This window comes from Anneissia japonica, unplaced genomic scaffold (genome assembly GCF_011630105.1).
Source record: "Anneissia japonica isolate Jap-2015-1 unplaced genomic scaffold, ASM1163010v1 scaffold287715_len1027211_cov185, whole genome shotgun sequence".
NCBI lineage: Eukaryota > Metazoa > Echinodermata > Crinoidea > Comatulida > Comatulidae > Anneissia > Anneissia japonica.
This window is the reverse complement of record NW_022724789.1, coordinates 378,635-394,342: the sequence shown is the minus strand read 5'-3', so window position 1 is coordinate 394,342 and position 15,708 is coordinate 378,635. Positions and strand designations below refer to the sequence as shown.

General features: G+C 34.2%; 3 protein-coding genes across 3 annotated transcripts in view; 1 reads left to right on the top strand and 2 right to left on the bottom strand.

The window, feature by feature from the left end:
* Positions 1-621: 621 nt before the first annotated feature.
* Positions 622-5,029, bottom strand: LOC117112594. Its single transcript, XM_033255694.1, has 3 exons — positions 3,852-5,029; positions 2,594-2,643; positions 622-977 (listed from the first exon to the last, which is right to left on the bottom strand). The coding sequence occupies exons 1-3, from the start codon at positions 4,915-4,917 to the stop codon at positions 792-794; spliced, it is 1,302 nt and encodes a 433-aa protein (XP_033111585.1). The 5' UTR covers positions 4,918-5,029; the 3' UTR covers positions 622-791.
* Positions 5,030-5,061: 32 nt separating this feature from the next.
* LOC117112596 (transmembrane protein 17-like) lies at positions 5,062-10,441 on the top strand. The gene is made up of 4 exons (XM_033255697.1): positions 5,062-5,260; positions 7,441-7,544; positions 7,960-8,073; positions 8,744-10,441. The coding sequence occupies exons 1-4, from the start codon at positions 5,155-5,157 to the stop codon at positions 9,014-9,016; spliced, it is 597 nt and encodes a 198-aa protein (XP_033111588.1). The 5' UTR covers positions 5,062-5,154; the 3' UTR covers positions 9,017-10,441.
* A 743-nt stretch (positions 10,442-11,184) lies between these two features.
* LOC117112592 (protein CASP-like) overlaps positions 11,185-15,708 on the bottom strand; it is a 38,861-nt gene continuing 34,337 nt past the window's right edge. Inside the window, exons 12-17 of the mRNA XM_033255692.1 lie at positions 15,061-15,197; positions 14,503-14,566; positions 13,956-14,065; positions 13,263-13,382; positions 12,364-12,507; positions 11,185-11,353 (exon numbers count right to left, since the gene is read on the bottom strand). Of these exons, the coding sequence (XP_033111583.1) occupies positions 11,204-11,353; positions 12,364-12,507; positions 13,263-13,382; positions 13,956-14,065; positions 14,503-14,566; positions 15,061-15,197 (725 nt within the window). The 3' untranslated portion in view covers positions 11,185-11,203. The remainder of the gene's footprint in view (positions 11,354-12,363; positions 12,508-13,262; positions 13,383-13,955; positions 14,066-14,502; positions 14,567-15,060; positions 15,198-15,708) is intronic.

Here is a 15,708-nt window from a genome sequence, read left to right as displayed (position 1 = left end):
TCTGTAATTTTTTCGTATATTTCTGTATGTCCGTAATTAGGCAAAATTTCCGTAGCAACTAGGAGCAACTACTGAAATTTGTATGAAATAAGTTTTTGTTATCTGGATCCCAAGGAAGAACAATGTCCCCACATTGGTGGGGTATCCACAGAAAAGAAAGATTTTTAACTAGCCCAAAAGGTCCGCTTCCTACTATGAATATTACTGTACTTCCTTAACAAAGCCTTGTCATTACAACAGTTTAATTAGTAGAAGAGACCCAAAACTAGCAAATTAAAACATTCTAATCCCAGGTTTTTAACTCACAAATGTTTTCTTCATTAATACAATATCAATTCCCAACCCATAATTGTTCTATGGTCAGCTCCACTACAAACTGAAAGTGGAATACTGTAGTTCCAAATATGGAAGTGAAGGTAGTACCAGCATTCATATAGAAAAATCAAATCATAGTAGTAGCAGGCTACGGTCTTGTTTGACAATCTACTGTGAAGGGGCCATTCAGCCACTTTCTTGACAACTGTAACCGATTACTAAAATGCATAGGGCCCCCAGCACTCTCTTTGTCCCTGGGCCCCCAAGACTTCTTGTTAAACAACTGGAAACAAATCAACAAACATATTCACATATTTTCATATTTATTTTAAAAAACTGAGCCTCGTGCTCAATAATATTTTTTTCCGCATATCAACAATACAACTGTATTAAAATTTAAAACTTTAAAACAACTAACTCAACAATGCATTTTGGGGTAGGAGCCTGCATACAACACCCACCCACCCTACCCGGCTTTAATCAGATTCCCATTCAATTTGGAACAAGGTTTCCATAATTTTCACTTGTGCCTTTGCCTTCTTTTTGGGGGGAAGTGATCTCAGTTTTGCACCAACTGTTGCAGCAAATAATCCTTCTTCATCCTGGTTCAATGTGTTGATGGTCGACGTTGATGCTGATGACACGTCTTCTTCCTTCTTGTCCTGGGTAAGATTTTAAGAAAGGAAGGAAAAATCAGTAACTCTTTGTGCTTCACAAAAACTACTGTATAGCGCTTACTTTTTTTTTGCAATTCTGGTATCTATTAGTCACAACAAAATAGGTTCTTTTCCATCAGCAATTCGCCTATTTTTAATAAAATTGTCAGATAATTCTGCTTGTGCAATAATTCATTATTAAATTTAACTATTTCCAATAATTTTATATTTTTATGCTTTCAGTAATAACATTAATTGCATTAAAAAATTTAATTAATTTATAAATCCAAGTTTTAATCTTTAAGTGGACATAAATTGCAATAAATAATAAATGAATTCAAATTTTAATCTTTATTAAATTTCAATCAACAGATGCACTGATTATATTTGAATAAACCTATAACGAACATTACTACAAATAAAGAGAGGACAGTCATGATTTAATCATGGCCTCCCACTCTTTATTCGGAATAATGTTCGTTCTCATGGCCTCCTCTTTATATGTAATGTTTCTTTTATGTTAAATTGTAATGTTTGCACATATTGTATTTTGACTTTTTGTTTTTGTACAGTATGTATTTTCTTGGGTATTTTTTATGTTATTGTAACAAGGAACAGTCTTGCATTTTTATTGATGTGACAATAAAGTAATGTACTTTATATCTGTCTGTCTTAAACTTACAATATTTTAAAGGAAAAGTTCTATAACACAAAAACAATGGTCTTCTTATAGCTTATATTAGGCAATTATAGTCAGGTTTTGAGCACACTGTAGGAAATGGCCAACGACGAAGGATTCATTATTTCCTTTAAAAATTGCTTGAAGCCTGCAGTGCTGAAGGCAATTTTTTAAGTAAATAATGGTTCCTATAGGCTTCTACTTCATATAGAGTGTACAAAATTAATTAATTAATTAATTAATTGCTTTATAAGTCAGTTGTGATGTCCATCACCTTTTCTATGGCCTTTTATAATCAAACTGACGGTTGTAGAACGGTTGCTATAGACTCTATCATAAATCCATATAAAGTGATGTTTGCCGTTGTTGGTTGTTCAGTGATTACTCTGCCTGTGCAATAGGCCTAGCCTAGATCGATACGTAAGCCTACAGTAAGTGAAATCATCACACAATTTTACCTGTCTGCACCAACCGAAATAGGATTACAATACTGTATTCTCTCAAATGCTTAACAAATTTTTTATTTCTTTTATGAACGTCTATCAAAATAGTAAATTCATGACAAGTTCTTCAAACAAAGCTAAATGTAATACGCGCACAAATATACTGATCATATCACTATAGCAACCATCGACTACCACAACAGTTTGATTAAAAAACTAACATTAACGCACAGCGATTGACTTACAAAGCAATTAGAATAGTGCCTAATATACACTAGGGGAAATTTATTATACTTAGGTTAGATTAATGCATTCAAAAAAAATCCCTCTGGCATTGCAGGCCCTCACGATTTTTTTTCTTGCATTAATTTAACCTTCGTATAATAAATTTCCACTAAGTGATACGCAACTATTCTAACTGCTTATTTATGTTTAACATTAATTACTGTACAAGAAAAAAAAAATTCAAAGGGAAAATATATTATTATTAATCTAGTTACCTCCTCATCAATGCTTCTTTTTCCTGTTTGGCTGTGGCTGCTTTGATCTTCTGCAATGGAATAGATTAAAATACTAAAGAAATATATCATTAGGCTTAGACCCATAAATAAATAGGTCTGCACATTGTCCAGGACAATGAGTTTTCCATCGGACTTCACAAAACATTTGGTTAGATTTGTTACTGGCCTATTTAGGCTTGTCCAATTACAGTACAGTACTTATAAGTTATTGTGAAACCCAAGAAAAACTGACCCATAAATGTTCAACTGCTGCTATTAATTATTACACTATATACAGTATCTGTACATTTGAGCTACCCAAAGTACACGTTCCAACATGCAATCTCCCAGTACCCAGGATTTTCGGGAAAAAGCCCAAAGTACCTAAAAAAGCTAATTAGTGGTTTTTGTATGTAATAATTGAGTATTTCTATGCAGTGGCAGTGTCAGCTTCTGAAATCTGGGGAGGGGGGGCCGCAAGGTAAAATTTCAGGGGTGAAATACTCTGGGGTGGCTTGCAGTGGGCTTTTTCGCGTCGCTCAAAATATCTGGAAAAAGGTTTAGGGGGAAAAGTTCCAAAAAAATATGACAATTTAGGGGTTTCAGAGGCTTAAATTATAGATAGTCTACTGATATGTAGAAAATACACTTTTTTTTTTCTCCCTGACAAATTGTGGTATTCTTCTTTTTTGTGGGGGGCCCAGAGCATGAAAATTATCTGGGGGAAAATTCCCCCGCTGGAACTGAGTGACCCTTGCGTACAGCAACTTTTTATCAATGACAATTGGCAACCAAAGGCTTCCCCACTGTAATGGGACCAGCCAGACCAGCCTGCTGTTACTATACAAAAAATTAGATATACAATTTGTGATATTAAAAAAACTAATAATTCTGTAGGATAGGGCATCCATACTATGATACTGTAAAGGTTTTTAATTGAGCAGATGATACCTAAAAAACCCAAAGTTGTGCCGAAAATCGCTAGGAAAATAGGTGTGCATAATCATAATAATTGCATAATACATTGTTTGTATATTATTAGTGGGCCAAAGCATAATTTTCGGCAAAATCTGTGAGGAAAGCGGCCCATTTTTTCTTAAATGCGCAGACAGATTTCTAAGCCAAATTTTTGCATGGAGCATATATTCCTTGCACAGCCCTTACTACAGTATAGGCCAACAGTCGGGGTAGGGCATCATAATTACTGTTTTGTTTAAACATTAATTATATTGTTTTTTTATCCCAGGTAACGACATACTTATATTCCTCTCGTTTGTTATAGGCCTAGTTGAGTAATGCGCAAAGCAGTCTTCGGGCATATAACCGGCCATTTTTATTATCTCGGCATATTTGAGTGAATCCGCCTTAGAAACTGCCGTTGCTCGAAGACAATGATTGGTGTATACTGTCGTGCACCCTGCTTCCTCACTGATATCCTTCATCAGTGTGCCAATTTTATTTACTCCCAACACGGCATTGTCATACCATGTTGGAGATTGTTCAACAAATTTTGCTGTGGGTCTTTGAAACAGAACGTCTATAGCAGGGTTTAACTTAGACAAGTATTTCTTTAGACTCTTTACTGGACATCGCGGATGGCCTGGAATTTCAAACATTTGTCCTCCTTGCCTGCATCCATTATCAAATCTGTGGTTGGTTGTTTCCATATCACAAAGTTCAACGTATTCACGTCCATCATCACTTTTTAGAAAGATAAAATCCGATGGTTGCAGTAATCTCAATGAGTCTCGCCCTCTGTTTGTGTTACAGAAATACAACATCATATCAATAAACACTTTCCTTTGAAGACCAACGTTATGGTCCATATCTAAGGAAGCCTGAATTTTTCTCATGTCCTCATCGGAAATTGGGTCATAATGCTTTGTTGCAGCTTTACCTTCCATTTCAAGTTTTTTAACACTTGCCTTGAACGACATACATGCCTTAGGAAACTGCAAACTGTCAGTTATGTCTACCTTCTTTAGCTTCATCACATATCTAGCCAGAGAAAATCTAATAAGCATGATAGAGCTTTTAGAATAATAGGCACCTCTTTTGGTCCGTGCAGACGGGTAAAACTGCGCAATGATTTCATCCAAGGCTCCTTGGCTTAGATCCGTCAATACCGTATCCAAGTTCATTCCTTGAGATTCCAAGTAGGCCTCAAATACACGCATTCCAAATTTTTCTGTTTCTTTTGTCTTTTTGTTGTCTCTTGAATTTAGAAATTCCTGAAATTCACCATCAACCATGACCAGATTACAGCGAATTTTGCCAGCATCTTCGGATTCTAGTTTCACTCCTTCTTGCTCCGCGACTGCCATGTTTACTCGATCAGCAAATCTAATCTTTGTTTCCACGATCAAATCGCGACAACCCCGTCAACTTCCGTCAAATCGCGTCAACCCACATTGCAGAAGCTTCAGTTTATGTGTCTGCTGCCCTCTGTACCAAAACAGCACATCCATTATAGCGCCTGCATCGTCGCGAGGTGTTGAGATGTCGCTTTCTGGCTAGCTAAAAACAAAACAAACCCAAGAAGAGCAAAACAGTGAATTTTGATGATGGCTGCAGATTATATGCGACAAAAACTAACATCATTTACTGAAGCTGTGTTTCCAGTTAGAGGGGTTAGAGATCAAAGGCAGCACCATCTATTAAGACCCGGTAATATGCTAACTAGCTAGGCTAGGCGTTAGGCCTTTCCTTAGTTAGGTACGTTACAAAGCGTGACGTGAAAAAAAAAAAAGTTATGATGTTTTAATGGTGCAGATAATGAAAAAGGTCACACAATTTGTATAATGTCTGTAGCCAAATTTTCAGCAAAATTAAAATTTTAAAAAAATCATAGAAAATCAACCAAGCAACCAAATTTAATTCTGAAAACGTTTTTGATGTTGTAACATTTAGTAGATTTTGTGCTATGAAAATGGTAGACATCCAACCAATTTGATTTTTTTTGTAACATACCTACCTTAGTAATAGTAGGCCTAACTAGGCTAGGCCTAGCCCTGTTTTATGTAGCCTAGAAAGTAGGCCGGGCCTGGGCACGCCAGAGCCCACCAATTACCAGCTACCTTAGCCAGGTTTTAGGGTAATATATTTTTAAAGGCCTTGGCTTGCCTATAAATCTAGAGTAAAGTAAGGCACATATAAAAAAATTGTTAGATTATCACTCCCGTCCACAAAAAAAATTTGGGAAATATTGATACGGGAATAAAAAAAATTTGTTTGCCGCATCATTTGTTTCAACAACATAAAAAACAATGCAATTTTGTGACTGGAAATACACTTCCTTTAAAAAAAATTAAATTAAACCTGCTTTTATACAATATTTTTACAATATTCTTGCCAAATACTAAACAGTCCCTCCCTTATCAATAAAAAACAGCAATATTCTATTGTTCCGATTAAAGAAAAAAAGAACCCACCGTCCCTCATCACTTTTTTTTTTTTTAAAGAGTGAAAATCTAATAATTTTTCTGTTTCCTAAGTAGGCCTAGGTATTTGAGTCTTCTACAGTACTACTAGGCCTATTTTTTTTATATTTTTTTATTGAAATTTGATTGTTTAATTGATTGTCTCTTATTAAATAATTTAATTTCGGCTATAAAAAAGGCATTTTATATTTTTTTACTTTTTATTAACTAGGTCCAGATCTATAATTAATTGTTATTATTAATTGTATTTCAGTTTTATTTAATATTTATAATATATTTTATATGTATACTCAATTGTACTTTTTGTCAATGCAAGGTCATTATTTGTTTATTCCTGATGATGACATAATTATTGTCGAAATATTGAATCCCGACACGATGGCGTGCATTTCGATACTTGGAGTATGTATTATACTATCTTATTTGTTATGTAGGTCTGTCTTTTAATATCAATGTTCTTAACTGTTGTTTGTTTATTGCTTTTTTCTGCTGTATTGTATTTTTATTTTATTTATTTGGACAATGTACAGTAGGTCTGCCATTTTAATATCAAATGTTTTTAACTATTGTTTGTTTATTGCCTTTTTCTGCTGTATTTTATTTTTATTTTATTTTGTATCGATGGCATTAAATAATAATTGGTATGTTTACAAAAACATATCACAACAGAATACAAATATGAATTAACAGACTTTAAATAAATTAACATCTGTATTATGTACAGTATGTCAGCCTACCAAAAATTAAATAAATTTAAGAAAATACATAATAAGATACATACAGGACTATGTATGTTCAGACAACAATATTTTTTAACTTCAAAGTGATTCAGTTATTAACTGCAAGTTTGATGGAATAAATAATAATTGAACTTTACAGGTAGTAGTACTATAGTGGTTTGGTGCAGCATGACTTTTCCAAATATTTCATATATTTTGACAGCAAACTTGGTACAGGTCAATAGAATAATGCTCTTGACAACATTAATGTTGTATGCAGTTTTTTTTTTTTTTTGCAGATATTGACATACCATAAAACCTTGAATTGAAGCCCAGTGGAGCCAATCTCAAATTGTAGCCCCCTCATTATCTTGCAAAAGTAGCCTCAAATAGAAGCCTTTCGAAGATAATACAGTACATACACTGTACATCAATTTCAAAGAAACAAAATAAATAAAATTTTGGGTGATATAATGCCGGTTAATGCACTCCATTATACAGATTGATGTTTTACAGTGGCCCTATTCAGTGGCGGATTCAATGGCTGACTCCCCCATCAATTGGGGTGTGGTGGGGGTCTGGGCTTAATACCCTCTTGGAAATCCCAGTGGGGACATGCTGAACTACAAAACCAAGTGTAGAAATGTTCTGCTTTCTGAATGACGTCTTTAAAATTATGTATTTACAGGTAATGAGATAGTCACTAGCCTGCCACTACAGATGGCGTTATACTTCAACGTTTTCTTCTTTCCTTTCTGGATCATAACCTGCATTGTTATGCTGGACCTCAAGGTAACTAAATTATAATATAGACCTCATACTCAACATTGATGTCACCTAATTCACTCATTATAGGATGGAACCAAAAATTCACCAAGTCATTATCATTATATAACTGATTAAAATGGCTGAAATTCCAAAGCTTTCGGGGGTAGGGAGAGGAGAGGGAAAAGGGGGGGGGGGGTAGCCACCTGGACTTCACAATAAGCAAGAGAACACCCCAATCCTAATATTTGGAACATATGTTCCGTCCTCTTGGATTTTAGGTCCTCAATTGCCACTTGGCCGCCTCAGCAAAACATTTCTGTATCTGCAGCTGCAACCTGAGAGCACAGCAGTAGCGGAGGTCATCGTGGTGATGTTCTAAGACAAAGCGTACCTTACCACCATGATTTATGTGACTAATTCTGATTAAATGTATTTCCAGTTCTTGTACCTGCAAGAGATCAACCAGTTCATCTACATCACAGTATACGTCATCATGTCTGGAACAGAAGTTATGAGACTGTATCTTGGTTACCTTGGCAATCTTCAAGAACGTGTTAGTATAATACAATTTAGAATTTTCTCTATAATACAAACAAATTCTTAAACATAATACAGTATACAGGACTCCCTCCAATAAAAGACCACTTCTGGGAACAGAGTTTCCATAATCTTGCAGATTTGATCTCTAAAAGTAGAATAATAAGATATTAGGAATTGGAGGGATCTTTAATTAACGGGAGACCTGTATAATACAAATAAACAAGGTTTGCGAGGAAGTATTAAAATTTACTTTCTGAGGTGGTGGATGATTTGAGGTACAGTAGTCCTATTATTCTACACCAAGAAAAGTAGAAGTAACTACTTTTTGAAATAAATCCATGCTGTAAATTTTTTCCTATATATCGTTCAGTGGACCAGGGTTTTTATGGCCTTTTTCAGCTTTGACCAATTAGAAAAATAATTGTAAATGGAAAGTGGTCTATAATTGGCGGTGGTCATTAATTGGAAGACTTCTTTTAATAATGATTAAAAAATCACCTTTATAAAGTGCATTCTTAGATTTAAGATTTATTGAAAATAAAAAATGTTTTGTACAGTGCTTGTCACATGTTCATTCCAGTCAAAGACGTAACCTGGATATGCAGTAAGGGAATGCAAAAATATAAAGTAACTTTGATAAATGTAATGCAATACTATATTTTTACTATCTTCTCTATCTTCAGGTTCCTGAGCTGGCTGGCTTCTGGCTCCTGACATTAGTTCTTCAGCTTCCACTCTGCGCATTTATACTGCTTATTGGTTCAATGCCGTTTCCTGTAGAACGTGCCGTCCACATTGTGTTCCTGGGTTTTGTGGTCTTTGAGGTCATAATTGGTTACATCGCTCTCAAAGTGATGTCCAACCACCAAGTAATGAAGTTCCATCTGCAACAGTTTGATGATGTCATAGAAATGCAGAACGGTCATCCTTACTCAGAGACCGATCCATTGACATGAAGCATTTAATAGAACTTAGGCCAATCTTGCAGATGCCCCAAGGAAGGTCCCTCCAGAGAAACATGCAGTAAAGAAGAGGTTTTATGGGGGTTGTAGAAAGAGTGCATTTGTAGCTTGGTGTTTAAAATGCTTGCCTTTCAGTCCCAGGAGCGCTTTCTTTACCTAGGATATTACCTGGTATATGGTATTTGTGTGTAGTCGAAGAGTATAGAAACAGGAAGAGAGTATAGTCCCATTTGTAAATAACTCAGTCACCTCGTTACAATGGAAAATCATGATGGAGTTGTGCGCCAACTATGTACAAGTTTACTGGAAGTGCGGTCCACTTCAATGGTATGATAATACCATCCTCTACGAAAGTGCTTTATCATGTGGAAAACAGAAAAACAAAAAATGGTGCAGTACTGGGTAATAAAAGCATAAAAATGACAGCGGGCATCCTCCAATAGCTGCGTAAAGTATAGTTTTGTTTACACTTACAACAAGTGTACAGTACTAGAGTCTCTTGCTGTTTTCTGTACTCTTTGGCGCAGTGTACTCCCCTGGAAGGGAAATGTTGCACTTCGTGCCACTTTGCCAAGTTATGGATCCAAAGAGTAATGTTTAGTTTAGAATTGACGCCATATAAATTCTGGAAGTTATATTCATCCAAAAAGAAATACAGATCATCTAGAAATTGTCAAAACACAAAACAACCTGAGTAAGCTCATAATGTTGCTGCAACAGAGTCAGTGTTGACTTGGACAGCCCTGAAACCTGTCGTATCAAAGATAACTTGTAATTTGATTGCCAATCCCTAATATTGTGGTTTAAGCACAATCTGGGCCATACTAAGCCATAAAACCACTCCTGTGAATCCTGCCAGGGATTTTTTGTTCCTGGTCCCTGACCAATGTTCTGGTTGGGAGCCACTGCTCAATAGAGTTAATCAACAAAGACAAAATGTGACTGTAAATATTACACTATTTTATTTGTAAATAATAAAGCATTACATTTTCGAAATAAAATGGTTCAAATTGGTATATGCTTTTAGAAAAAAATATGGTAACTGGTCTTTTACAACAATTCTACATAATTACAATACAATGCCTTCATTTGCACTAAAGGTAATTTTTAAATACATTCTAAAAATATGGGAAGAATATTAATTGAACATCACTAACTAAAGATTGTGTATGAGTAAAATGCATGCTTTACCTGTACAAAAAATATTACAGTATAATAAATAATGTTAAAATAACTAATAAAAATAATAATTATTATAAAAATTCCCATATTATCTTATAATAAGTAATGTAGATTAATGACTAGAACAGTTTGAATATCAAATCAGGGAATTGAAAAGGACAATACAGTAGTTTAAATTTTTATTCCACACTACTAAAGAGGCTTTATAAACCAGTGGTAAAAAAAAAACAAAAAAAACTTTAAATACAGGGAGAACATCACCATTGTTATAATTATAATTATGTTTATGTATTACTTTATATAATATCAACTATTGAATTACAGATATACTTGCACAAACAGTAACAATTTTGTTTTACTTAGATCAGCACCTTTGAGCCTCATTGGCTAGAAAGAACATCTACAAGTATTCATTCTTACAAACTACTAAACCCAAACATACTTTTTGGTAGCTAATCACAGACAACATTTTTAGTTTTCCATTTAGTTTTCTATAACATGGTCACAGTGAAGCATGCTTTTTAAATAGGAATGAAGACAATTAAACAATTATAAAGAAATAAAAAAAATATTCCATAATCAAAATATCTGTCCAATTAAAAAGGTAAATTTAAGGAAAAGAATCAAATATTGGAATTAGGATTGGTTTAGAAATGTCTTTGTCAAAAGTATTACAGTACAATCCTAGGACAAACAGTTAACCATCACTCAACCTGCATTTATTTTTGCTTGTAACCACTGAGCTAAAAATTCACAATCAAGGTATCTTAATCACAGTTGAACATAGGGTGAGGTGGAATGTCTACCCAAAAAAAAGCCCAAACTTTGATTTTAGATATTGGTTCAGTTGGGCTTGTCCCACCACCACAATTAAATAATTGAGGGTTTCCACTCTCTTCCCCCTGTCTCTTATACACATCTAGATGTGTATAAGAGACAGCCCATACCCCACCCCCACCCTAAGATACCCATACCCCACTACTAACATGCACTGTAAACTTACTTCTGAACGCACTCGGATGCCATATCTCTTTTGCAGGCTGATGTGTATGCTAGATAATATAACACTAGGAACACCAGACAGTGCAGGAAAACAGTGTAGAAGAAAGCAATTGTACGAGCTACCTTGTTAGACAAGATAAAACGACCCTGAAAAAATAATAATACCAATATTAATACATTACAACTGTACATAAACATTTAATTTTATTTATTTAAGCATACAACACATGCACCAATGATTGTAATTAGCGAATTTATTTTTATTGATTTATTTCAACCATCTTTATAGAGGGTGACCTTTCCAGCTAATCTGATATTTGGATGCCTTCTACATGATAAAATCAGAAACAATACAAAAGACGAAAAGTCATGTCACTGTCCTACTTGTAGGTGAAAATCAGTGGCATAGAAAAGTATTTTTCATTGGGGGGGATGATTAAAAATTCTTGGAATTGACATAAAATTACTGATGTCGTACACACCCTTCAGTGTTAAAATGTGGCTTGCTTTGCAAGCACATCTAACATCTAAGGAAAGAAGAGCTTAGATTGGTACCAGATAAAATAATTTTGTTATCAACATCAATACAATATGATAATTTTCATCTTTGTAAGCGCATAAGACAGTGCAATTATTTCTGTGACAGTCTTTTGAAATGTGTAAAACTCCATTTTATCCCATACATAGTCAAAATCAAAATATTAAAAAAAAATGTGGGGGGGGGGGGGGAGAAATACAATGGACCATTCCCCCCTTTTCATATATTGGGGGATATATCCCCCATCCCCCGAGATCTACGCCTATGGTGAAAATCCCTTTCACAAGATATACACACACACAAACATAAACTAAATTTCAATACGAGGTTTAGGGAGTTGAGTTGTTTTCGTTGTGAAAACAAAATCCTGCAACACTGACTGGAATTGAACCTAGGACAGTGAGATTGGAAGACTAGCATCTTAACCACCAAGCTATTCAAATTCCATAGTTTAATTTACCTTTGTACATATATTTGATAATATGGAAATGTACATCCGAAATATATTAAAGGTGATTGAATTAAGACACCTGGATAGGATTATTTTACAGACATTAGAGTTACAATAGTTTTTTTTTTTTGGAATAAAAGAGACCCAAGTTTTAGTGTAACAACTCACCATTCCCAGCGTTGCTTTATCATATGGCGTCAGATTCATGTATTTGCGCTGTCGTTCCTTCTTCCCAAAGGCACTAAATGGATCCAACCTCTCCTCATACTGGCTGGAATATCGACTCTCAGTCTCATCGTACTTAGCCGACGGCTATAAGTAAACGATAGGTATTATCTAAAGTTATATATCTGTTATATATCAATAGTAACATATAAAGTTATAAATAGTAGCATTATATTATATTTGCAAGAACCTGTCTGTTGGTAATATTAAAAGTAGGCTCCCGGCGGGAGCATGTGCCTGCTGTTTGATATATATATTTTTTTTTTTGGTTACTTTTAACAAAAAACCTATCAACGCTTTCTGTATTGGCAATTCACATGCTGTACAAGTAACAGGTGACTTTGTAGTTCTTTCTAGGACAGGTCTAGGCATGGCATCATATTTTGTATCTTACTTATTAGAAGACTGCTCAGTTCTATCTTTAGCTTATGACACATCCCGTAATTCCTGCAACCGGATTTACTCTTACAGATTACGGGAGAGATGGTAGCAAAGTGTCTACCTGTCCACAAGTGGGCAGTAGACACAAAATTGAGTTTTTTGGGGTTTCTCATTTCATGTGTATCAACCATTAAAAAATTTTTATTTGATGAGAATTGGTTAAGTACTAAGTTATGAATATTTAATTCATTTGATATCAGCCAAGTAGGTTTAAAGAAAACAGCTTTTAATGATTCCCTAGTCAGTAGTTTATTTTAAGGAGTTTATTTTTTTTTTAAATTAATATAATTTAATTGGTTGGAACCTTAAATCAAAGAATATGAAAACCAAAGAATTTTTCAAAAATGTTACATACATTATATTTTACATAATATAAAAAAAATAATGATAGCAATAGATACCTTGGATGTTGGATAACTCTGTAGAAACTTAATCTTCTCATAGAGCTTGACATTGTCAGATCTGAGTGTGTCCACTTCATTTTGTAGCATAGAAACTTGTTTCTGCTGCTGTTGATTTTCCTGCAAATTATCACCAAATAATTAATCAATCAATTCATCTATTAATCCATCAATCAAATAATCAATCAACCAATTAACTTATCCATAAATAAATCAAGCCATTAAACAATATATCAATCAATCAATCAACCAACTGATTAACCAACTTATAAATCATTTAATCTACCAATCAAACCATCAATCAACCAGTTCACCAATGTGTTTTGCATCCAGTATTTTGGGGACCCTACTTTGATAGATTTGGGGACCCATTATCAACACTGTTGATTTTTCCTTGTAAATAATTGTTTATCCGTATTTTAATGTGGAATTGAAACTATTGAAATGAATATTGATTATAACAGAAGTAACAAGAAAAGGCACAAAAATAAATATGAACCTAACAGGATGAGAGAGACATACAGAATATCAGAAACCTTAGGGAAAATATAATATATAATAATAAATATTTGTATTTTTATATTAATTATTTTATTAAATTTTCAGTCAGATAGTTTTTTTTTGGTTGGTTTGCCTATATAAATCATAGGATTTCAGACAACATTAATGAGGTTTTAAATGTTGTAAACTTACACCCTCTAATTCTTGATTCCTGATCCTGAATCGTTCCCTCTGACTTGACACAATTGGCAAGAGGGAGTCCACAGCACCTACCTCTTGAACTGTGTGACTTACTGGCAAAACTATTAAAATAAAAACAATCAATGAACCTTTTGAAATAGAAGTAAATTTTCAGTTTCTCTACTGAAAGCCTAATCTTTTAATACCTTGTTTAATCCCCACTGCAAATTTACTAAGCAAAAAACTTACATAGCAGTAGCTATAAAAAGAAAATCACCTAACTTTACCTAATTTTGACAGCTAATGCCCACCACCCCATTAGCACCCCCAACCCATGCCAATATTATAAGCCACTGGATAAGCCAAAAAAAAAAAAAACACACACACAAAGCATGAGACGTCAAAGGAGGCACCTCCTTAAGCCCCATATCCATAGACACACCACTGGATAGCAATAAGCGATATTAAGTATGTGCTTACGTAGTGCTTGTAGATATATACTTCAATAATATTATACAATTTTGCTTACATTTTACAATTATTTTACTGGTACACATACCTGGGGCTGAATTCTTTACCATTTCAGCAATGATTTCGGCTTCAGAATTTGGCTGTGCCTGTCCCTAAAAAAGACATAAAAAGTGATAAAATTACAATAACCAAATAAAATCAAAATGTAGTTGATCTCACTGGTTAAATTCACATAATAAACAATGAAAATACAAGACTATAGTAAAAGGACAGAGAATGTAATACTCAGAAGCAACCAAATAAACTGTCAGTATTGGAAGTTTCCCATGTATTTATTTTTTAGGCTCCATTGCATTATCTGCAGAAATGTACTACCATCTTCGGCTAAAGCCATAGTATTTGCCAGTCATGGGTGGGGGTAATCAGACTTTATTTATTTATTTATTTATTTTCTAATACTTTTTGTCAGACAACATGAGCCCATTTGCAATGAAAAAAAATATAATAATAAATATAATAAAGACTTCACTTGTTTTTATATTTCTCATTTCAAATCAATTTACTGGTTTAAAACCTTTTCATCAAAAATATAAAAATATTGATATAAGATTTAAAATAATTATGAAATATGAATATAAAATCTTACTTCGCCTTCTCCTCTGTAGAAGCTAGAAAGTGAATTAACGCTAGCTAGGTCACGCTCTAGCTGGGTTACAAGTTGTTTCTGCTCCTGTACAGTTGTGATCAGTGTTGTGTGGTTCTTCTCTAGGCCAGCGTATTGGGCTGCAGCAGTTTGAAATGAAAAAATTTAAGTCAAAAATAACTTGTTTAATGTTTGAGTTGGTATAAAGTAAGTTATGTAAAAAAATAACATAATTAGTTGTAGGTGAACAATTAGAAAATTGTTGGTGGGTAATTTCCAGGCAGTGGTGTACTGTCTATAGGGACAAAGAGAGGGATTGATGGGAGAGAGGGGAATGTGAAAGTGAATGGTATCATTATCTGGGAGAATAAGGAGATATCAGGAAACTTGCTCTAGAGATGTACCATAAAATGCTAGGAAACTTTTTCTGGGAAGGGGTTCCACACCTGTATTTCTCAGGCCAAGCTCTCATCGTCCATGAATCACTGCACCGAAAAATCAAATTGCTTATAATCACTTTTGAATTCCCAACAAAGCCCCAGTGGCCCAGTTGTTTAAGGCATCTGCATCAACAGCGGAAAATTTCTGGTTCGAGTCCCTGTTAATGAAACTTTTTTTCCACTCTGGCAAATGTTTTCTTTACGCTCAAAA

Excerpts from the sequence above, each read along its gene's own strand:
- LOC117112594 (XM_033255694.1), bottom strand. The coding sequence starts at position 4,917 with ATGGCAGTCGCGGAGCAAGAAGGAGTGAAACTAGAATCCGAAGATGCT. Across the intron at positions 2,644-3,851 it reads AACAAACGAGAGGAATATAA|AAGATCAAAGCAGCCACAGC; the intron begins GTATGTCGTTAC and ends ATTCCATTGCAG. Across the intron at positions 978-2,593 it reads AAAGAAGCATTGATGAGGAG|GACAAGAAGGAAGAAGACGT; the intron begins GTAACTAGATTA and ends AATCTTACCCAG.
- LOC117112596 (XM_033255697.1), top strand. The coding sequence starts at position 5,155 with ATGATGGCTGCAGATTATATGCGACAAAAACTAACATCATTTACTGAA. Across the intron at positions 5,261-7,440 it reads GCACCATCTATTAAGACCCG|GTAATGAGATAGTCACTAGC; the intron begins GTAATATGCTAA and ends ATGTATTTACAG. Across the intron at positions 8,074-8,743 it reads TTGGCAATCTTCAAGAACGT|GTTCCTGAGCTGGCTGGCTT; the intron begins GTTAGTATAATA and ends CTCTATCTTCAG.